Genomic DNA, 24,432 nt, shown 5'->3' with positions numbered 1-24,432 from the left:
GCAGAGCTTAGAAGAAAAAAAATGTTTGATGTAAGCAGTGCATGTCTATATAAACAGAGGCCTGTAAAAAGAACATGTCTAGTGTGATGTGACAAAAGGACTCAACCAGACTGAGGCTGGTCTTTCATGTGAACAAGGTGAGGGAGGTCTGGTTTGACATGAATGCAGTGCCTGTCATTTCCATCAGACATATTGTCTGAGTCAAGTCCACGGTTCATGACAGACCTATGATGTAGACTCAGTCGAATGATATGATTAGGGAACATTTTATTACCGCCATAGGCGACCATATGCAATTTGTCACCACAGTCACAATGTGCCAAATTCAATCTTTACCATTTTACAAATTTCCTTGGAAGCAGAAGTGGCCTGGAGTAGTAATTAACTTACATATGAATGTTTTATAAGACGCTGCAACTTCAATTACTTATGATTAACTTACAGCTCGTACATTTTTAGGTGCTACCTTGTTGTAATTTCCTTCATTTTAATTTTAATGAGGAAAAAGTGGGAAGGTTTTTTTTTATGTATATTTATGTTCCATCCCACAGATTAAAAAAGAAACTGGAGGCTGGTGCTTTCATAGCTGCCTGTCTACAGTGTAAGGCCACAGTAGTAAAAGCCTCCCACATCGTGTCAACTATAAATTCTTGTCTGTGTGAGTGATGCTTTCGGTCGCCATGGAAACTTAATATAATAGATCCCCTCCGCCTCTCACCCGCCCTCTCCCTCTCTATCTCTCTCTGCCAGTCTCGCTCTATGTCTCTCTCCCTCTCTCTATGGCTACTTTGCGCATGTACGGCCAGTCAAACCGAGGATTGCATCGACACCAAGATGGCGAAAACACGTCTGGCTTGCCTCCTGACTCTCCTCTCAACTCACTGTAAGTACTTAAAATCATTCTAACCGGCTGCTTTTTTTCTTTCATTTTTAATCCTGCTTCTCTTTCGGAAGGCGACAGTCTAATGCCCTCTGCTCATACATCAGTTTTATGGACCTATTTCCCCCCACCTGAACGGAAAACGGTTGCTGTTAGAACTTAATGCGTGCGCAACTAACGGTAAACTCAGAAGAGACCGTGCGCGAGCCCCCCTTAAGGTCTCTGCTGTTAAGTAAAATATCCGTTAGATTAGATCGTAACGGAAAATGTAGTCGCCATTTTATTGTATTTAAAATAAAAAGCAACTTATTTTATTCGGTTTTTCAGAGAGGGTTTTATTTTAGTTAACGCGTTGTAACTTTAGTTAAAAGATATCAGACTATGTTAACATATAGTAGGGCTGGTTGAACTAAATATTCAGCTATTTGAAACACAGCGGTACACCAGTTTGGTTGATCAACCACGTTTTGTGTGCGCTCGCGCGTGTCCTCGCTCCTCGAAGGAGAGAGAGAGAGAGAAGGGAGGGGGGGGGGGGGGGTGCAAAAGTTTAGGTTGAAGTTTGTTGCTTTGTGAATTAAACATGTATAAATGTGGGTTTGTAGCTCGTTCGGTTAAGTATTTAACGGGAGGAGTTGAAGCCGCGGTGATGGCAGAGATGTAGTGATGCGAGATAACGGTTTTTCCTGCGGCGGAATAAAAAGCAGGCTGACCGCGGGAGGAGCCAGGCCAGCCAGGCGTCCTCTACCTACCCCCACTCCTCCTCATCCTCCCTCCGCCGCTCAGCCCTTTCAAACCGCACCAGGACTTAGCTGGTAAACAGCATCAGGGGTCGATGGGTCGGATCAGTTTTTACACGAAGCCCTTATCTGCTCTCCTCATCGGTCCCGGAGCTGAAAACACCTGTAGCGAAGTTACAATGCAAATATTTCTGCACGCTTATCAACGAGCTCCTCGCCCGGCATTTTCCATACAGTTTATAAGTTTATATAACTTATATATAATTATATAACTTCTCCCTATTTAACCCTCCGAGACTTTACATCAAAAGTAGCTTTTTTCTCCATTAATTTTAACGCGTGGCTGAAAATTTATAAGAACACTTGTTGCTGTAAAATGTAATGATTTGCTTATTAATCAAGAATGTTTTGGCTACTTTAAAAATAACTTCAAATTAGTTCAATAAGATATATATTCCTCATAAAAAAGTTCAATAATTTAGTATAGTTTACTTTCAGTCAAGAGATGATGAAGTCGAAGTTGTATTCCTGTTTGTTCCTGTAAGCTAAGACCATGATTTTATCACTTCAAGATCGTTTTCCTGCCTCTACAATCTCTTTTTTTTTTTTTTTATTCCTAATTACTAAATATTAGATGTATATGTCCACTGTGCAACTCATGAATACATTTTAATTTGAACACTTACAAATCTCACTACATTGCAGCATATCTATGGAAGCTTTGTAGGATGTTTAATTTGATATAAATTTATCAAAACAAAAAAAGATTTCAGCACAATATCAGCTTATTATGGAGTTGTTCATTTATAATTTAAGTGCATAGTTCAGTTCCATCTTGTCCTCGCTTACTCTTCCCGTCGTTTTCCTTCTCCAATAAGTTTGTATATTTTTAGCAAAAAAAAGTATCTAAACAGGCGACAGCCACTCCAGAAAAAAGATATAACAGGAGCGCTTCTTTGTAAGATGGCGCTCCCATACCAGCATGCAACATGATGTTATGTAACTTTATTCTCTATATTATTCTTATTATATATATCTTATTATAAAGTAAATATGCCAGAGCCTCCAGATCTATGTATGTTGTTGAAAGTGTTGTGCTATTACTTTTTCCATTTTGAGTTCTCAGTGAAACATGACCCCAACCATTTGTGAGGAAGAGAAAAGAAACATTTAATAATCCAAACTGCTTCGTCTTGTATATTAATCTTGTGTCAGTATTGATCAATCTTCAGCTTATTTACTGCAGTTGGCCTTTTGGCAAATAGGATCAAATCAATCACTGGCAGTGGGAAGACAATGGCTGATATTGGTTTGATGTGTCATGGCTGTGTTGCATTCAGGGGACTGCCCAACGCATCAGGAGTTTATAATCACTACAATGTCAAAATATGCAATATGAAGGCTTTAGATCATTTTTCATCGTAGACAGTATATTCATAAGTGCTGGACTCCAGAGGAAGTTCTACTTTCGTACATGATCTATATTCATCCAGCGCGTACAGGTGCAGATACTGAATGTAGCCCTCATGAATCTACCTTAGCTCAACGTCATATACTCTAGTATGTCTTTATAAGTCTGATCATCATCACAATACTCAACAATAATATCACATGTTTCATATTTTATTAACATTGTAGGGTCAGTTACACTGACTCAGCCTGGCAGCCAACAAGATTGGTTCGTGTTTAGTTTTATTGGCAACAAAATAAATGTGAAACCTCAACCGTCATTAAGACCATTTACATGATCATCCACGTCTGATAACTGGTAGGAATCAGATAGTTTCAATAATCAGATCTGACATTTCTAAATGCACTTCTGACATGTGACATTCAGAGAAAAACCTTGTCTTCATTTCTTTGTTAATTGTTTCCCTCCCTATAAGTAAGTAGATATGGAGCTTCCTATTGTTTTGGTCTTTGTTGAAAAGACTGGTGTCATGAGATTATAGCGTTAGCTGCTAATAAGTCTGCTACGGAAGCGTAGAGCTGTCGTCCTAATAAAAAAAAGTTAGGGCCTTATCACGTTATAACGTGATAGTTTTATTGTAAAAACGTAGAAAGTATCACGTTATAACATAATAGTTGTATTGTAAAAACGTGGAAAGTATCACGTTATAACGTGATAGTTTTATTGTAAAAATGTGAAAAGTATCACGTTATAACATGATAGTTTTATTGTAAAAACGTGAAAAGTATCACGTTATAACATGATAGTTTTATTGTAAAAATGTGAAAAGTATCACGTTATAACGTGATTTGTATGAGAACGTGAATTTGGGCATTTTCGACTTCAGATGAGGAAATTGTGTGCCGTGTGGATAGGAGATCACAAATGGCTCATGTACAGGAATTTATAAAGTTTGACTTCATGCTTGGGTTGAGACATGGTGAAATTCTGCTACTTTTGATGACATTGTAATAAGTATGCGTACTTTAAGGACCATTTTAAAAAGTATGGGTCTGTACAGAAGGAAGAATAAGTCCGGTCCTCTTGACGTGGAATAATTTCGGATTGATCAACTTGAATCAACGGGAATCGCTATGAATACAAACTGCATCATCTTAGTTGCATTCAAGTGGTAATACGTTTTTACAATAAATATGATCACGTTTTTACAATAAATGGTCATGTTATAACGTGATACGGCCCCCCACTTATTGTTTCATTAGGATGACAACTCTACGCTTCCATAGTCTGCAAAACAGACACATGTGAACGTTTTTCTTCGTTTATTCTCTGTCTTCCCCACTGCTGCAAACTGCTTCATTTTTTTTCTGTTTGTTTTATTATTGTTTGTTTTTGTGTGCATTTCTTCTCATATCTTTGAGACTACATCACTTCTCACTTAGTAACGGAAGTTGTTTACAAGATGCCATTTTTTGCATACGTGCAGACAAATCAGATATGCAGGTCTGCCTTCATAAAGTCCTCAGAGTGTGATGGAGTTTGGAGTGTCAGTGTGATTTCTCAGACAGCTGCCATCATCTGATGAAAGCTGTCAGATTATGCTGACTATAGGATCACTTTAATAGTCTCTTAATTCCGAAAATTGAAAGTGATCCGATTTTTTGTGTACATTTAAATAAGCTCATTAACTTGGCAAGCTTTTTTTTTTTTTATATATATATGTATTTAACCCAAAAAAGCCAAACATATAATATTTTATACATACAGCTTCTGAGACTTAGTGGATCAGTTTATGGTACTTTATACTTTGTTTAAAACTGTAAAAATGATCTGACACTTGTCTCCTGTCCCTGAATGGATACCAGGAAGCAGAAGATTAGACTACAATCATTTTGACTTATCACATGGTAAAAAAAAAAAAAAAAAAGTAAATAAGTAAAGACAATCGATAAAGAGCCAAATTAGGACTTCAGATTTTAAAAATTGGATTTTTCCATCAGTTTTTCTTTTCCTGGACTTTAAAGGGACATAGACTTGTATAAAATGTGCTTATTTTCCAGGCACTGAAGAAAAAATAGAAGAAAATACCGCTTCAATGACTTGGTATTATCCTTTAACATTGGTATCAGCCAACAATATCATAAAGTTTAATTTTATTTGGCTTTATTTCCTCATATGACAGGTTTAATGGTCATATGAAGCAAATCGGTTATCCTTTACCAGTTGGAGCCCAGTTTTCCCAACTTGACATGTTGAGCTGGCTGCAGGCAATATGCTAAAGCCAATGTTGCCTTCAACATGTCTCTACCATGTAAGTTGCTTTGGATGAAAGGATTTCCTAAGTGAACACGATCGAATCATTAAAAAACATCAATGAACGAATTCCTTTTCATGTGTACAGATTTCTCTTCAGACATTTCTGTTCTGATCTGTCAACATGACACGGAAACTGCTTTGAGTTTTTCACCTTGGCTTACAGGGAGAGGACAAACAGATCAAAGAGAAATGCAGACATAAGAGTCTTTCCTGTGATCTCTCACGTGTGTGTGTGTGTGTGTGTGTGTGTGTGTGTGTGTGTGTGTGTGTGTGTGTGTGTGTGTGTGTGTGTGTGTGTGAGGAGGCTTATTCTCTTTACTTTAATTAGGATTGGCAGTGGGGCTTGTTTGAAATATGTTTCTGTGCTCTCAACCTTGTTTCTCTTCATGAACCTTCAGGCTGTGAGAAGATGTTTTCCACTACATGATGTTTCAGAGTCTTCTAATGATGTTCTCCTGAGTAAAACCTGCGACAGCGACTGATAGCAGCACGATTATATTTACAGGAGGGGGGCGGTGAGCCGGTAAAGGTTTAGGAATTTCTTTTGTCTTGCGTGGACAGGGCTTAGCCATGTGGTCGGTCGGCACCTGGCCAGCATCGCCGCTGTCTTTAGGAACAAGACAAATGTGGCAAGACGGGAGCTGGCCACAAGCTGTGCTATGAATTACTAATTGCTGCTGATAGGCGCTGATTCATAACGGGCAGTGACGGTAATTAGAAAGCTTGTTGTTTTCCTAAATAACTGTTCTCCTAATTTAGTTTCTTATCTTTCACAATGAGAATAAGAAGCTCTGGGAAGACTGTGTCACTAGCCTCTCTGCTTTCTCTGTGGGCCTTGCTTAGTTTTATTTTCTGGGTCTGTGAGATGAGCTTGTTATTTCTGTTCATGGCATTCTTAGAGCAGCGATCATTTTAATGGTCACGCAGTCGTTCCAAGTGAGGGCTAAACCCAGCACCACTGAACACGCTGCAAATATGAGCCCAGTCATCTGTCATGGCAGCAAAGAAGAGGAGGCCCTTTGTTATTTAAAGTACACGTGCGTACAACAGACTTTCCAATCTTATCTAATGGAATGCACTGACATTTTCCATTGTTTACCTTACCTGAGCCGCTTTACTCACAAATATGACAAACAAAAAGGTGGAACATATGCCAGAAGTTTCCTGCCAGCACCACGGCCAAGATATGTGGGCTTGGAAGATGCTCAAGGTGGATTAGAGGTGAGCAGATATAAACTCTGAGATCACTGCTCATACTTTTATAAGAAACATCTGCAGACGGGAATACAGTTCAAATATCTCTTCTTTTTTTAAGCTGGGTGGTGAGTTTACATCAAGTTTCAGTCCGTTTACATAATTCAAGCGAAACAGAAAAGATATGTCGACTTTCTGAAAGGGATACACTAGAGGTGGGAAAAACTAATTGAATATCAGGGTTTTTTTGCTTGACAATTCTAAATTAGATTTTTTGTTTTTAAAAAAATCGGTTTTTTTCCAAATTAAAAAAAAAATCCATTATAAAAATAAGTTTTGTACATTTTTTTTAATGTTTTTAATCAATCAATATCAAAGAATTGTAAGAATCGCATTCTAAATCAAATCTGCACTCAAAAAATCTTAATCAAATCGGGACAAAAGCATGTCGTCACAGCCCTAGGATACACAGACTTTATGATTTTTCACACTTAAAGTATAGAAGTGATTTTCTCTCTCTTTGACAAATGACTTTCCAATGATTTGACATTGTCTTTGTTCTGGCTGTCGCCCATCAGCTAGATCCGATTTAACCCCCTCTTTTAGTCTGAAAGGATAAGATAAGCAACAATAGCTTCACCCGATTGTCGCTGAGTGTTTTCTGCAGATAAAGCTTTGAATCGTGCTGAGAGCTTTGAACATCTTCAAACCCACGTCAGCGCTGTCCAGCAACCCTCTCCTCAAACGTTTTCCTGAACCAGACATGGGCATTTTTACTTTTCATTACTCTTGCATGTGTGTCTCAGCCATTTGGCGTGGCAGGAGTCGCCATGCTCCCAGACTACTGCTGATAGCGGTTCCCCCCGAGGAGGTGCTTGTTGTCTGATGTTTCTCTGCCCACCCAAAGCTCGCAAAGCAAATGTTTGGAGCACTTTCTGAATGGCATGTTCGGCCCCTGTGGGCAAGTCACATACAGTCTGACATTTTACTGCAGACAGTAAATGGCAGAGTAAATCAGAGGCAGGAAAACAGAAAGAAGTCCCGAGATGTTCGGTATTTGTTTCCTACAAGTCAAGACTTCCTTTCTGCACACCTCTTAATGGGAGATGTCAGAGTAACAGCAAGTAGTTAGGTATCACGAACGCTCATATGTATTCATCCTCTTTCATTAAAGAAAAGGCTGAATTTACAACAGTCACTCAAATAACTGGAGACTTAAAAAAGGAACAATAACTAAAAATTTGCAAGAATATAATTTAGTAATATAAGACTCTTTTTTTTTTTTTTATTAAAGTGAGTTGAAGAAAGAAAAAAAAAACAACCAAACAAATGTGTCCTGGACAAATTAGAGCACTTTTCTGTTGAACAGTGGGACACCTGTCGACAGGTGCAGAAGTCTGACTGAGAGGAACAGAAAACACCTGACTGGAGCGGAAACATTAAAGGATTGTTCAACTAAATATTAGTTTATGAGTGATTTAATATGTAATAAATTATCTTATTTGTTTGCCTTTTTAAAAACATATTTCTATTGAACCAGAATTTGAAAATAATGTAATGATTTTCATAAAAATTTTATTTATTATTACTTTAGTCAATTTCAGCTTATTTTACAGGCAGCTGCTTTTTTCCTTCTTTAATGAAAGGGTATGAATAAATATGAGCACAACTGTATCACGTACGCGAACTTTTGCAAAAAATCACACAGTTTTGCCGTTTTAGAATTGCTGCATTTAGTCACATAGTGGGGAAGCTGCAGGAATCTGCTGGATGAAGTGAAAATACCACATGGCCCTTCCTGTGGAATGACCTGAAACAGCTGAGCAGGAGTGGGTGGTGGTGGTGTTTTGAGGAGCCTTGCAGGCGTAACCAGAAATATCTGTCCCTCCCAAACCTGACTGTTAGCAAATGCAGCATTCCAAATAGAAAACACATGGAGGCAGAAACCTTCGCATCACATGAGCGCTGACTAACAATCATAACCACCTGTTTTCCTAAAAGATAAAAGAGACGCCTGCTGATGAGCTGGCGGAGGTCAGAGTGGAGCAGGGAGGGGGTTTGAAGACAGAGCTGAACAGCGTTTGGCAGTTTGAAGGCGCTCAGAAAACAAGCTGGGTGTGTCGGCTCATCTCCTGAGACAGAAATCCACTTTAACTCGACACAGAGTCAAGATTCAGCTCCCTGTCCTGCTTTTATCAGGCTTTTTCTCTTTTGTTTTTTGCAGTCTTTCTCTGAAGACGACTGCGAAGGTTGAAAGGCTCATGTTCCAGAAACTGTCATATGTTTGTGCTTCACATGTCAATAAAGACAAGGTTGGGAAAGAACCACCAGTCATAAATTAGAACCAGTCTCCCAGCAACTCCTGCTGGCCAAAAACCTCCAAATGAAAATATTATAATGACTGAGGTGTGGGAGAGGCATTCTTGTGAGGTTTTGTTGATCTGTACGGTCAAATTACCAGAAGGGAGGAAGAGAGTCATAAGGAAAAGATGGACATTGTTGGATAATGAGTGTTTGGAACAGATAGGCCTTGCTCAGTAGCAGGCCAAATTGGTTGTTTGTTTAGCCAAGACTTTATTATTCAGTGTTTAGGCTGGTCCAGATCACCGGGATAATCTCCAATCTGCTTCCTTACTGGCTTTCTGAGTTTTGGGCAGCACAACAGCGGCGTCCTGTTTGATGATCTTTATCTTTGGTCACATGATCCCCTGCAGGGAGGAAGCACCACAGCCGTTCTCCTGGTTGTGTGTTCACTGGATACTGATGGAATATGTCAATAGGTCAGAGGAGACCACCATTGATCATACATTGGGATGCCGTCAGCTTAGTGAAATAATTAGGGGTTTCACTAATGACAGCAAGGCAGTGAACTACATGTGGCTGAAAAGTAAAGAGCTTGAGGCTGTTCTCCAGCTAAGAGTCATAACCATATAATCGCACTGGATTCATCTTTTGTTTACCAGGCTGTGACAAAAGGGCAATTATTGTCTAAAAATAGCCTGAAGGCAGAGTCTTCTGACAACCTCAGGTGTCCGATCACAGTTCATTCGAAACCGCTGGACTGCGATAACCACTGTGGACTAATTTCTCTCGTTTTCAGAAAAAACTAAAAGTGAATCATAACAACAAACCCTGTGCATGAAACAAGACGGCATTAAACTCAGATGATTCAAGGTCACATAGGGACTAAGAGTGTCAGAAAGCATACTTAGGTGAACCCTTGATATCTAACTTGAATATTAAAATCAACTGAGACTGGCTGAGGGCTGCGCTGTCACATTTTAAATGGAAAGCGGCTGTAACACAGGCTTTCACATTTCTGTGGACTCTGCAGTTTTGGTAATTTAATGAAATACAGGAGAGACTGGAGGATATAAAGCAGTTGGAACTGCTTGAAGAAAAATGTTATCTCTGTCTGTGCAGCAGGAATCAAATCTATATTTTTCTGTTAAATCTACTAAATCTGATATGGCTCATGGTTATGATAGTAAGCAGATATGTGTGAGGCTCTGTCGTGATTATAAACTCTGTTTGCATTTTATGTGAGAGAAACAACCCTCCTCCTCACCTGGAAAGCTCATATGAAGTCAGGCCTCGCAACACGGACTGAAGCACTTCTTGTACATATAAAGTGCTTTGCAAATTTTCCTCTTTTGAAACAAAAACAGAAATCTTGGACAAAGCAGCAGAGGATCATGTGGTCTGAAGTGTAAAACAAAATCAGTTTGTCTATTATTTTCAGTAATATTTAGTTACTTTTTGTTGTCAAGCAGACTATTACAGCAGTTTTAGCAGCTTGCATTAGGGCTGCAACGATTACTCAGGTAACTCGAGTAGAAAAAATGATCGAGGCAAATTATCTGCCTCGAGGCGTTGTTTAATTAATATCACGTGGTGATATATTTTAATTTATCCATCAGCGTGGCATTCTCAGACCACTGCACTGTTTGGAGGGACTACATCACTGTTTCAGTAAACATATAAAACATCTAAACATGTATAAAATATATAAAAACAGAACCTGTCGCCTGCGGTATGTCTGTACAGTACGACTGTTTCACCCGGACTGATGACGGACGTTTCAAACAGCAGCGGCGAGCGGTTTGCTTTCTGTCTGAAGGTTCTCATTGCTTTGGTCTTTAATGGCAGAGAATGAAGAAGAGGGGAGGAAAAGACAGAAAAAGTTGCAGTGTGGGACCATTTCATACTGAAAAGGCAGAAAACGTAGTGCAGTGTGTGTGCTGTATAGCAGGGGTCAATGTGGCTGCACCTGAAACGAACCCCCCCACAGACACTTCACCGCTCCAAGCAGAGATTCAGCTTCGCGATTTATATCAACAACAGCAGCGGCTGTTAAATGTACAGTGTTATAACCTGCGATATTCGTCAGCAGTAACGAGGCATGGCGAGGTGTCAGCTGCTAATGCACGTTAACCGTCTTGTAATCCATCCCTCATCTGTCTCTCCTGCACACACGCAGAGTCAAAGCGCATGTTTTAGGCAGCGTGTGACGGCAGGTGGAGCCTCTGTTCCTGCAGCAAACTTTTATTCCATATTAAACAGACACACTTTTAACAGGCTTGTCGTCCACCAAGACATTGGCTAGTTCTTAGATATTTTGGACATGTTTACAAGTCAGTCCTTCTTTCTACGTGAATTCTTCTTTTAAATCTTTTAAAAGGCAGAAATTTGCAACCGGTTGAGAATTGTTTCTTCACACATTGAGCGCGTGCACAAACACGTTGGCACATTTTAAAATATGATACTTTTAAAACATTTTAAAAGTATATTTTAAAACATTTCCCTCATGCATTAGGTAGTAACAACACATGCAACAGCTTCACAAATATACATTTATAGATTTACTTTGGTTGAGTTTCTAGTATTTGTTTTACAAATTATAATAAAAGCAAAAATCGTTAGAGTACTCGATTACTCGAAGAAATAATCGACAGAGTACCCGATTACAAAAGTACTCGATAGTTGCAGCTCTAGTTTGCATGAACACATGCTAGATGGGGACACAGTTTACACACTCCAAAAGTCTTTAAATGATCATTAAAAACTAATGGATTTCCATATGACTACATTTATTTCTTTTCAATTAAGCAGTTTTGTTAGACTATGCTAGTTTCCATGAGGACATTTTTTATTCTAATTATGATTCTTTTACTATAAAATTCGTTGGATCAACTCTATTAACTTGAGACCAAGTATAGAAATATTAGTGGAAAAAACAACTGAATTGAATGGACCAAACATTTTAAATAGAACCAACTAAGGGCACATTCACATCAGCCTTTTTGATCCGAATCAAAGTCCGCTTTGTTTGGGGAAATGTGAACGCCCCAAATGAATTCTGATTTGGGTCAAAGAAGCAGACCCAGTCCATCTACAAACACAGGTCTCTGTCCTTTTCAACCAAATACAGGAAGTGGACTACAAAAATAGTCACTACTTGCATTTGGCATAGTGTTGCATTGTGGGTAAATACATCGTAATCGTCTTCTGCCGTTCATACTGCGTCCATTGTTGCAGTGTATTTCTGAGGTATACTTGCATTAGACACAATGAAAAACCCGAAACAGTCATAGTTTCGTCCTCATGTTCATGGAGGAAACAGAGTTTTCTACTTCATGCAAGTCTTGTCCTCTCTTTTGCCGTAATCTATACACCCCCCTACAACTGAGCCCAGTCTCCAATCAGACCGAGTCTAGCGGACTGTCCTGCTGTGAATGAACCCGAAAGCAGGGGTGTCCAAAGTCGGTTCCCAAGGTCCGCTGTCCTGCAGATTTTCAGTGTATGCCTTCTTCAACAAGCTTGATTCAAATAAAATGGCTCCAACAGCCTGTGAACTTCTGCATAATGACTCATTAATCTGAGTCAGATGTGGGATGCATCGCTAACCAGCGGGATTATGGTCCTCGGGGGCCGAAGCTGGACACCCCAGATACTAAAGTAAATTAAATTGTTTTTAGTGTAATGTCAAGACAAAAAATAATTAATCTCATTTAAATCCTTGTTTTGTTCTTTTTATGTTCATTCAGTGGAGTATTTTTTTAAATCCAGGCTGAATAATATGATATAATATGATGAGGTATGATTTGGAGCAATATAAAGCACAGGTTTTATTTATTTATTTTTGGAAGTTTTCTTGCTTTTTATTATCACACAAAAAGAACTGGTGGTTTCAAAGTAAACATTTTCCACAGACAAGCTGTAGTGTACGTACTTATCCATGGTGCTGTGTCTGATTGATAAAACTGCTTCACCAATAAACATTATTACCACATCATCACCTTCTGCTAATCAGGACCGCATTAGCTTCAAGCCCATTGCCTTGTCTTCCATCTGGCAGTGGGTACGATGTGGCCTCCAGACCTCTACACACTCTCCTCAGGGCTGCTCGATGAGGTGGCAGCTTGCAGGTGTGGATGCAAAAGTCAGACACGTGGCATCAAAATGAGAAGCATCGAAATCTGTCTTGAAAAAAGGAGCAGATGCTGCGGTTCTGGTGATTAAATCACAAGGTTTGACATTAGGGCTGGGTATCATTCAAAATTTTTCGATACTGGTACCGGTACTGATACCTTCACTTCAATACCGGTTCATCAACGATACTTTTTTCGATACTTAACAAAAATAAAATTACACATTATCAATAAATTCTGAGTTTTATTTTTCAGCTTTGGCTTTCTCACACTCAAAAATCAGTTTTCCAACATCAATTTAAATGCAAATTTTTTGTGCAAAAGAACAGTTGCAAACAAGTTACAAAGCAGCATCTGGTGCTCATTGCTGCAGACTAAACACCCTCAAATTTTAGTGAGGCTTTACTTAGCAATTCTTTTTCAGGAAAATTAACATGTCTGCTTTCTCAGGTAGGAGACATGCACGCTCCAGGCTGATGGTGTCCCCAGCAGTAGAGAATGTACGCTCTGAGGGTGTGGATGATGCTTGCACACAAAGATACCTAGTTGCCAAGTTTGATAATATTGGCAAAGTATCCCTCACATTCCACCACCAGGTTACTGGATTCACTGAGGTTAGGGTGGATAGCAGATCCCTGTAATGCTGTATTTCTCTCTGAATTGTCTGTGCAGTGGTTAGAGTATCCTCTTGTCTCCTTTCAACTGCCATGTCCTCGTCAGCAAATAGCTCCTCAAGGGCAGAGAGCTTTGGCTTCTTCTGGAAACAAAAAAAAAAAAGGGAAAAAAAGAGAAGCAAAAGACAATCAGCCTTGGTGTCAGTCAATTTCCTTAAAATAATAAATGGGGGAATTATATATATAACATTATGTATATATATATATATATACATATATATATATATATACACATACACATACATACACACATTCATGCTATATTACCACTGTTGCTACTGCAGCTGTACAGTCTTCATCAGAGGAGTCATCATTAACATGGTCACCAGCAATGGTGTCTTCAAGGTTCTGTTTCAAGTTCTGGGCCTGGACCCTGGTCTTTACACCCTCATTCTGTATTCAATAGATTATATGAGTCATATACACTGATATACTACAATGGAAGAGGAAAGGAATACGACCAACAACAATAAACACCTGTTGTGAGGTTCTGCTCATGAGCTCCTCCTCCAATCTGGTCCACACTCCATCGGCCACTTTAGACTTGAATCTCGGGTCTAAGGCTGTGCCCTCCTCTAAGAACTGCTTGATGCTCTCATCCTGCACAGCAAAAACATGCTATAGTAGTTATGTCTGTTTGAGTATATTTAATGAAAACAACAGAGAAATCAGAATTTTGTTACACACTTGGTATCGTTTTGAGAGGTCTTCCCAGATCTTCTCCTTTATGGACTGTGTAAAGGAAGAGTCCTCATCAGTGACTGTAAAGTGCTGCTGGAGCTTCCCCAAGATGGGTAGAATCTGGCCCAGAGTTGGACTCCTGTCAGCAGAGATGCAGATGGTTGACGTATAGAGGACCTTCATAACTTTGACAAACTGTTCTGCTTTTCTGTAATCGTCATCAGAAAGTCTCTCCAGTCTGAAAAAAGTACACATTGTTTTTTGTAGCTACAGCCTTTTGAGCACTTTAGCTTACATTGAAAATGGAATAAGGTAATATCAATGTACTTCCTTATCTACAATACCTGTCCTTCTCCATTGGTTTTTTTAAACGAGGGTCCATGGAAGCTGCCTGGATAGCAGGGAACTGCTCCAGAAATCGTTCCACCATCAGAAACAAGCTGTTCCACCTGTTCTTCACATCCAGAATGACAGCATGTTGTGAAAGACCTAGAGAGAGCATGTGTTTGGTTGTCAAATAGGTTGTCTTTGTGTAGTAGTAGTAGTAGTTCAATAACTGATTTAGCCATGGAATTTTGCTCCAACTTTAGTCTGTTTCCATTTCCAGACTTACCGAGAAGATGCTGCTTCTCTTTTAGGACAGGTTTAGCCAAGCTACACCTCTTTAACCACACCACCATAGCTCTGATCCTTCCTGCCCACCTGGAGACTGCTGGTATAGTGTACAACTTTTGAGCAGCAATGTTTAGAGTATGAGCAAAGCAGCCAATTTTTCGAATGCTCATTTTTTTTACTGCTACATCCATATTAGCTGCATTGTCTACAGTAATGGCAACAACTTTTTCCTTGATATTAAATTCATCAAGAATATCCCCTATTTCCTCAGCTATTACAGCCCCTGTCTGTGATGTGTAGACTGCCCTGGTATGCAGGATTTTCTCCTTCATGGCACCCTCTCTCACGTAGTGGACTGAAACAGTCAGGTAGTGGTCCTGTGCCACACTGGTCCAGCCATCTGCAGTCACAGCTACATCCCTGACGTCTTGCAATTCTGTCTTGACATTTCCCTTCTCTACTGCATACCATGCAGGTATGAGTGTATTTGACAGAGTGTCTCTGCTGGGGGACTGATATCTGGGGTTTAGGGCCCTTATCATCTCCCTAAATTGAAATTGGAACACAAAACATCAATGATCGTATGGTTGTATTATTATTACTGCTTACTATAAAAGTTAAAAAAAAAAAAAAAAAAAAACATTATCTAAGCTGTAGCTGAGAGATAACTAATCAACAATAGCTTTTGAGCCTTACTTACCTCCACCATGGAGCCTCCACTGTGGAAAAAGGCAGCAAACCTTTAACAATAAAGTTTGTAACTGCCCTGTGGCACTCATCTTGTTTTTCTTTGGACAGTTTTCCTTTTTCAGCCAGTGTGAAAGGATTCACATTGGCTGGCCTTGTCTTCCTCCCACCATGGTGAACTGGATCAGCAGTTTCTGTGAGGAGAAAATAAACAACACACCTAAAATAAGATGTACTCTTCAACCAATCGACCGACCTAACAGATAACCTCTTATAAAGATGCTAATATCAGTCACTGTCGTTCATTTGTTACCTTTCTAGCTCAATAGCCATAAAATAAAGCTACACAACAATATATCCAGAACGTGATAAAGTAACATTTTAGTCATCTCGGTGCATCTTTTTAGTTGCAGTAACGTTAACGTAAGTAAACAAACATAACGTTGGCCCAATTTTGCTAAACGTTAACTTACCTGTTGAAATCCCAGACACAGCGCCGTCGTCGGTCCGCTCGGGTAAAACGGGGTCCGGTGGTGCAAGTTTTGGAGGCCCCCCAGTCTCTTCAACGTCCTCAGGCGGACTTGAATGATGTGAGGACGACGCATGCGGTCCACTCTTCTTGCAGTCAAACACGGAGCAACTTTCTGCCCTTAAATTGATTCCGTGCACATTCAAATGCTTCATCAAATTCGTCGTGTTACCAGCCTTAGCAACTATTTGTTTTTGGCAAATATTGCACCGCGCACTGTTGGCATCAATCTTGCTAAAATGGAGCCACACTTTTGACCTGGGAGGCATTTTTTCCCTGCTTTGATAACACACGCGCTATAGTTAGCAACACAAATACACGTGAACCTTGTTGTGGGCGTAACCACACGGTATTGTCTCTATGTGCCCGAACCACATGTGGCATTACAGCCAATCATCGGCAGCATTGTCAGCTCTCGTTCCTGTTATTAACCCTTAAAGGCACCGAAACTTGGCACCGACAGACACATCATATTTTGATACTGTTTAGTATCGAAGTTTTTCGGTCGGTGTAATAAAAGAACCAAAGTTCGGTACCCAGCCCTATTTGACATGAGGTCATGCTCATGGTTTGCGTTAGATCAGTAAAACTTCGTACAAGTTGGCAGCTTCTTCGTGGAAACGATGGATTGATCAGTGCTAATGGTCTCAGTATTTCTCAGAAATTAAAATGTTTTTAACACATCTTTGTAATTTAGGGTGTACAAGCCTTACAGCAGCACTCATCATTTCACAGTGGTTAAAAATCAGTGTGAAAGCGTAATCCAAGTCCTCATCTTATTAAAGAAAGCCTTGATTGCTCCATATGAGGTAAGACAGTTTGGGTTGCAGAGTGTTTGTGGTACATGAAATTAAATTTTGGTGCTCATCTGAATGAGTTATGATTATTTAGGCTGTATGTGTGAAAACACATAAACAGACATTTTACTTACAGAGGCATCCATGATGCGGCTGTAAAACGCAACTTGTTGCTCTGATTTCTGTTTCGTTTTATTGCCACTTCAGCAAGTCACTGACATGAAGGTGCAATGAGGTTAAAGCAAGACACCCAGTTATCTGTCGTCAATCTTGCACCATCTCAAGTTCATCTTAAAATAATGCTGGATGCTTCTGACTGCAAAAATAAATCACAAATTAGATTTAGATCATATCAGCTTGCTGCAACTGCATGAGTCTGCTGTGGTATTTCAAACCTGATGGAATTCAGATGTAACTTTGACAGCCTGTGACAAGTCGCAAAACATCACGAACGCAGCAGGTTGTTCCTGATTTCACATGTCAAAAGTGGAGCAACAATTCAGTATTTTAGTAAACACGCTGCTCACCTTTGGTCTTAAAAATTGCTCAAAAGCACATCTGAACTACAGTCTTTATTTACAAGTTATATTTTGCTTTTTACAGATTGATAGATAGATAGATAGAAAGATACAATAGATAGAAAGATACAATAGATAGATACATAGATACAATAGATAGATACAATAGATAGAGAGATACAATAGATAGATAGATAGGTAGATAGATAGATAGATATTGATTAAATGATTAAAAACACATTGTGGGACCAGTAACTTTACTGTGTTGCCCAGCAACAGCTCCTCCTAGCCAAGAAACAGTTTGGCATACAGCCCATCTAAAAAATGTTGAATTGTAAACAAGTAAAATCTAATGTGTAAAGTAGTGAACTTTAAAGATACTGGATGGTGGGTTTTGTTGCCGTGGTAATGCATTGCTGTGTAGTCTGGTTTCTAAGCTACAACTGGTGGGTCTAGCCTGATTTACCACCCTTGACTTAATTTTGTCATCAAACTGTCTGTCAGTCTACCAGCTGATAAGCAGAGTTTTCCTCGTCTCAAATAATTCATTTTAAACTGCTTTGGTTATTTTTTAATGCTTATTTTTTTTACTGAAAGAGCTTTCTTCATGCTTCCTGCTCCAGTTTAATTTAAAGCCCTTTTGTACTTTTTTTTTTTTTTTTTTTTTTTTTTTAAACAAGCACACCAGAAAGCTTGCAAATGTATTTGCTATCTAGGAGGAAAAAGTGTGAGAGTAGTGATCGCAGTAATACAGGAAGATATCTACTTTATTTTTCATGCAGATTCCATAAGCTGTATTATCATTGTGATGAATAGCCCGTGGAAAGGCCACCAGTCCTGATGGGAGAACAGTTTACATTCAGCTGACTGGACAGACTGGGATGGCAGATTGTTACCAGACCATCTGGCCATATGGTGGGAGGACTATCCCTTCAGGGTGACTTAGTGGTAAACTTGTTGAGCCTGAATTGGAACTGTTAGCACTTTAAGGCTGTCTTAAATCTCACCAAAATACCTTTTGGTAGAAAGCAGTCCAGATGGCATCTTCCTTACTGATATTGATCTCACACTGGCAGCTGATGAGCATCAAAGTGATCTTTCTTTTTGTCCTTTCTTAAAGCATGGAAAAGGAATTAATACTTAAAGAGAGCTGAAATAGTTGTTATAGAGAGCATTAATGGAATTTTCTGATTCTGTCATATGAGATCACGAGAGCCCACATTGTTCATGCTTCTTAGGCTTTGCTGTGAATCACGCTGTGTACGCAGCGCTGTTACCACATGTGTGTGAGGGCATACTTTTGGTAAGTGAGTGCCTCGGATATTTGTCAGGATGCCAGACATAGGCAACGAGTAACATGGTGGCGGGTCTCTGTCTGAGCTCCATTAGAGGGGGGGTTATTCAGTTACTGTGCCATAAAAATATATGGAGGAGAAGGACGAGGAAGTAATTTAGGTGGATTTTTATTGTGGCTTGATAAGTTTGTGGCATCATGATTGAAACAAATTGCACCAGTATTACAGCTGATCACAATCTTTAGTATTGAGTTGAGACTGTAATAACCTGAGCTAGATAAGAAAAAAACAACAGAAAGAGGATAAAATTAAAAGGGGGCAGAGGATGAGCCTGCGGATAGTCAAAAGGCCATCTGTGTCGAGGGATTTCCTGTACATTTTGTGGTTAAGGTAGTAATAAAACTAAATTGTCAGTTTCTCGTCATTAAACCGCATGTTTCATGGAGTCATTCCCAAAATTACTGCGTTATCTACTCTCCCATTTCCCGTCACAATCCTGCTCCGCTTTCCAAGTCACATTAACATATTTATAAAATATTTTCATTTTCCGACCGAAAAGAAGTAACTGTAAATCATTTCACATCACGGGCATTATTGTAAATGATTTAAAAGATTTAAACCTGTTGAGAAAATGTATAAAGATACAGCAGTAATACTAAAGAGAAACCAAAGGTTGCCTGAGGATTCTGGTTTGCACAAAAGCTCACGGTTATAGTGGTATATTCTTGCTTTTTTTTTCATTTTATGAACATTTACATTGACACAACAGTGTACAAAGACAAAAATAGTGACTGCTGAGGAATAATGTTTGACAGTATTGATATGGTTTTTTGCCAGTCAGTCCAGTATTTTATGTCTTTTATCGATGGATGTGAGTGTTTTTCCCTGCTACTGTCTGTATGACGTATGATTTATACGCAACTGTATTTTTATATTGATATATGTTTTCTGTGTTCGTTTTTTTTTCAGGGTTTTCTGACCTTTTAACATTGATCGATGAACGATATATATATATAAAACAACCATTTGTCCAATTCTGGCGCATTTACATCCTTTAAAAAAACTTTGAAATAATAGAAATTCAAGCAGTTTATTAAAACCACAACAAGGCACAGTGCTTTATTACTTTGTTAAAAACCTAAAACTTGAAAGCAGCTTCGAGTTATTTAGTTGGACCGTGTGGTCGGACAGCTTGTTCGACTTTTCCGCTGCGTCGCTTTCCTCATGCTGAAAAACAAAGCCACTTGTTATTCTCTTGAACCAAGACCAAGAGTACACTTGTGTGGTTCCTAAAATATTCAACATACAAAAGCTAAGAACCAACAAATAATTTATTGAGAAAATCAAAAAACAGCAGCAGAAAATAGGAGAACAAAAGCCATTTAGATGGTCGGAGTAAAACAGTGAGCTTCATATGTGCAAGCCTCTTGTGGGAGGTGAACTTGAGGGAAAACATACTGCAGGTTACCAAACCCTGCATTTGAGTCACTCTACCCAAAAATTGAACATTTACCTCCCCCACAACTACTTATACTGGTTTGATCTGGTTCAAACCAGAACAATGACCCTACGGTTTCATGAGCTCTCCACCTCCTTTTCAGGGGGAATCTTTATTTCCATCCTAACCGGCTTCTCAAAAAGAAACGCCATCCAGTGCTCAAGGGTAATAAATCCCCACTATTCCCCTACCACCACCACCACCCACTCCTACCATCCTTTCCTGGCACAGATTCATTCATGTAGAACCGAGGGACTGTACCGTTTTTATCTCAAATCATCAACACTTAAGATCATCAGTGCTCACATCTGTGGGCGTCTTCCTTTGGGGCGATTGCTAGTCTGTTAACGCTGTTCGGTGTGCAGGACTCAGTCGTTTGGAGAGGGGCGAAGTTTGCAGAGCTGGTATCTGACCAGAGGCTCCCAGTCAGATTCGTACAGCATAAGAGGCTGTAAGAATGGCATTTAACCACGTCTGCCTGCTCCGTTATACTGCCGATATAGAGATGGTTGCATTTAAGCAAATTGAGCCTGGCGTTTTGCCACCGAGTTGTAGTCATGGCTTATCAGGGCCGGTCCTGCTGTGCTCACTTTACAGAACCCAGGGTATTTCTTACCAAAGGCCAGAAAAGACATTCACAGACAATTCTCACTAATGTGACTAATGGTTACTCGCAGTTATCAGTTTACGTTTTAATGCAAGCAGTGGAGTCATTCTATATTCATTCTGCATTTATTAAAACTTCATTTGGATTGTCTGGGCCTTAAAGCGAAACACTGATAAGTTTCATTGGGTTTTAATTTCAGAGTTGGGATCCAGCGCCAGATGTGGCGGTTTTTTCATCTTTATATTGACATAAAAACACCAGATACTGACATATAATCTGCTGAAGAGAACATTTTATGCATTCTAACCCCAACGGAGAATACATTTGATTAAAAACTTTTTTTTCTTTTTCTTTTTTTTCTCCAAAACTTATGGAATTTAACTTTGTCCTAAATACACAACAAACAAAACAACAGGGTTTTCTACGTGCCATTTTCAGCCGTTGCAAGCGGAAACACAACACAGTAGTTTGGTCTGACGCAAGCAAAGATAGCACGTAATGAGGTCGCCAGCTGTCCTCTATTCTTACCATAAGAGCGCTTTGGAGCTTAGCCATTGTTTCCTGGATGCTCAATACGCTGTAGCACCATAGCATACTGCACACCTTTACTTCCTGTATGGATGCACGGTGGCATAGTTCACTCGGAAGGAGAATGAGTGGCATGAAAACGGTGCATGGTTTGGCTGTCTGATGCCTTTGTCTGGTATTTCCCACGGAAACCCATCAGGGATTCCTCCCTGAGCAGGTGATGGAAGTGTGGCTCCGTTGGGTGGGTCAGCAGAAGGAGCCTCGGATGGTTTCCCTTCCCAGCTGTTGTTTCAGTAACATTCTCCGCCCCACAGCTCGGCCAGCCTGTACAAACTATTTGAGTCTAGAGTATGCCTTTATACACACTTGTTGCCTGAGTGGCCAGCTTGTTGGCAAATTCCTGTTTGATGTCTCAATGTTTCATTTTTCTGCTGATTATTTAGTGGGCTTGAAATGTTCTGAAAACACCATCACGTGAAATGAATAACAGGCCTGATTCATTCCCAGTTATGCGTCTGGTTGAATGGAATTCATCTGCTTTCAGTGTGGTTATGAGAGCATGCGTTTCCACCCTTTTAATTCAATTATTATGAAGCAGTTCTTATATTTATGTTGATTAAAATCCCAGCAGAGCCACAAAGTTATACTTACTCAGTATTTAATCACAATAGTTTTTAATTTCTGTTTAATATAAAAAATGCTTTCACCAAAATGAAACAAATCGCTTTTTTGTGTGTAATTCACAGATAGCTTTGAGAAGAGGTTGTGTCTATCCTTGTCAATGATCACAGCTTTGTGACATTTAAGGTATGAAAATGTGGGGGCAGTAGGTGAACTCAGTCCCCTCAACCCCACACCTGCCTGTCAATGCTCAGTTCACGTCACGTCAGTCCACGCTCATCCCTTACACTGCCACACACTTTGGGCGACCTCACATTCTGCACTCCACTGTGGTGCTATGTATGGGAGAGAGCAATGACTTGAACTGGTTTCCACAACGTTATCCAGCATGCAGGCTAGTTGCTCGAGTATGAGAGGAGTCTTTACTGTGTGAAGTGAACTTTGGCTGCAGTAGCATGTTTGAACCTTGGCTCTGTTTTAGTCCTGCTTGTTGACTTCCTTTATTTTTCTGTCACAAAGTCAGAAAGCCCCCGTTGTAGTTGTGGGATTGGAGATAACAATGGTCACAGCTCTGATCCGTCAGTACACATTTCAAATCATAATTCTTAAACTTCAAACCATTTTATCTCTTATGCATGCAGAACATTTTAATCACAGTTAACATTAGGGCTGTGACGATATGATTTTGTTCCGATTTGATTCAAATTTTTTGGGCGGCAATTTGATTTTAAATTGCGACTCACAATTGTTTCATTTTTTTTTATTTTTGTAGATTAAAAAAAATGTACAAAACTTTTGTTTTGCCCATCATTTTTCTTGATTCAAATTAGGAAAAAACAACACAGTAGCCAGACCATCATTCTGCTGCTATAATGCCCAAGACAAGTAAAAAGATCAATAAAAACAATGAAAAGAACACAAATTTTAGAATGGATTATTTGTATTTATTTAAAAAAACAACAAAAAAAAAACATTTTTTTAAAAAAAATCTATTTTAAAATTGTGAAGCAAAAAATCCCAATATTCAATTTTTCGATTGGATTTTCCCACCCCTAGTTAACAATGACATTATCTTTATCAGGAAAGCCCAATTGTCAGATTATGCAAGTTAAATGCTGTAAAATGAAAGTATCAATTGAAGTAGCACCATAACGGCCAACGAAATAAGCGAAACAGAACTTACTACTAACAGTATTTTGTAGAAATAAAGTAGCTCAACATCGACCAAGCCTTTTCTCTTCTGCATATCATTCACTCAAGTCTTGGCTTTCAGGAGAAAAATACTGGCGTTGAAACAAAGGTCCATTTCTCTTCAGTCCGCCGATTGTTGATCTATGGAGAAGTGATGATGCGCAGGGGAAGACGACTTTGTTGCTTCATTAAAAGGAAAGCATTAGGAGGTGGGAAGATGTGTTACAAAACCCAAAGAAGAATGGATCTTTCAGAGCTAATTTTATTTTAAAGATAATCAAAAGTTATTCAGAACTTTGTGCACATTTGTTTTTAAGCTGGTATATTCTGCTGAGGACAACCGTGTCCAGTGGAGCTGTCTTAACAAACAAGGACAATCTAATATAAATGAGTTGGATTGGGACAAAACTTAGAGCAGGTGAGGAGAAGAAGTTGTTTTAGGAATCATTTTAATGTGTACTTATCAATCTAACTTAAATAAAGGCAACACATAAAGTTGGAACTCTTTTTGTGATATGTTTGTGGTTTGAAGGGGCGTTCTCACCGAAGATCTCGTCTGATCTGAGTGTCTCATCTGGCGTTTGATGAAAACTCCACCCACCCAGACAGCTGCTTGGTCACTTTGTTTTATGCCACTCACAGAGGCCCATTACTTTTCATATTTTTAATCAAATAAAGGTGTCACTTGTTCATGTTTAGTTGCTCCTGATTGGATCTTAGCTTTAATTTCAGCTAATAAGCCGAAAGTTTGACTGGAAATTGCTTCATCATACATTTCTGGTCAAAGTAGAGATCTCTTGGTGTCATTGTCGTGAAAACGTGATAAATAAGATTCTTGTGGAATGCTTGATGAGGCTTTTTAGATTCTCTACATTAACACAATATTTTGCTGCTGGACTATAAACCTCCTAAATAGGATTTAAATACCTGCAAAACGTCTGTAGATCACCTACAGATCGAGCCGTCTATCGTAATTTTCCCCATAGAGTTACACGATATTGTTCCTAAGACATTGTTATTGATATGAGATAGCACTGGTGGGCACTGGCGATCAGATGAAGTTATACCCTGACTTAACCAGTTCAGCCTTGAGGAGTGGAAATCTCTGTGCAACTAAGATCAGCTCATGGATGGTCCTCAGTATAAACCAGATAGTTAAAGTCTGAGTTTTTAATGAACAAACCAAACAAATGCTGACTTGAGTCCCTGAAACCAGATTTTA

At 39.3% G+C, this 24,432-nt stretch overlaps 1 protein-coding gene across 1 annotated transcript in view; it reads left to right on the top strand.

The window, feature by feature from the left end:
• Positions 1-799: 799 nt before the first annotated feature.
• The window catches only part of LOC306761097 (junctional adhesion molecule 3B-like), a 45,575-nt gene continuing 21,942 nt past the window's right edge, over positions 800-24,432 (top strand). The window contains exon 1 of the mRNA XM_079247191.1: positions 800-883. Coding sequence (XP_079103317.1) covers positions 835-883 — 49 coding nt within the window. The 5' untranslated portion in view covers positions 800-834. The remainder of the gene's footprint in view (positions 884-24,432) is intronic.

The sequence above is a fragment of the Telmatherina bonti genome (genome assembly GCF_933228915.1).
Source record: "Telmatherina bonti genome assembly, chromosome: 10".
Lineage (NCBI taxonomy): Eukaryota > Metazoa > Chordata > Actinopteri > Atheriniformes > Telmatherinidae > Telmatherina > Telmatherina bonti.
This window is presented reverse-complemented; position numbering and strand designations above follow the sequence as displayed.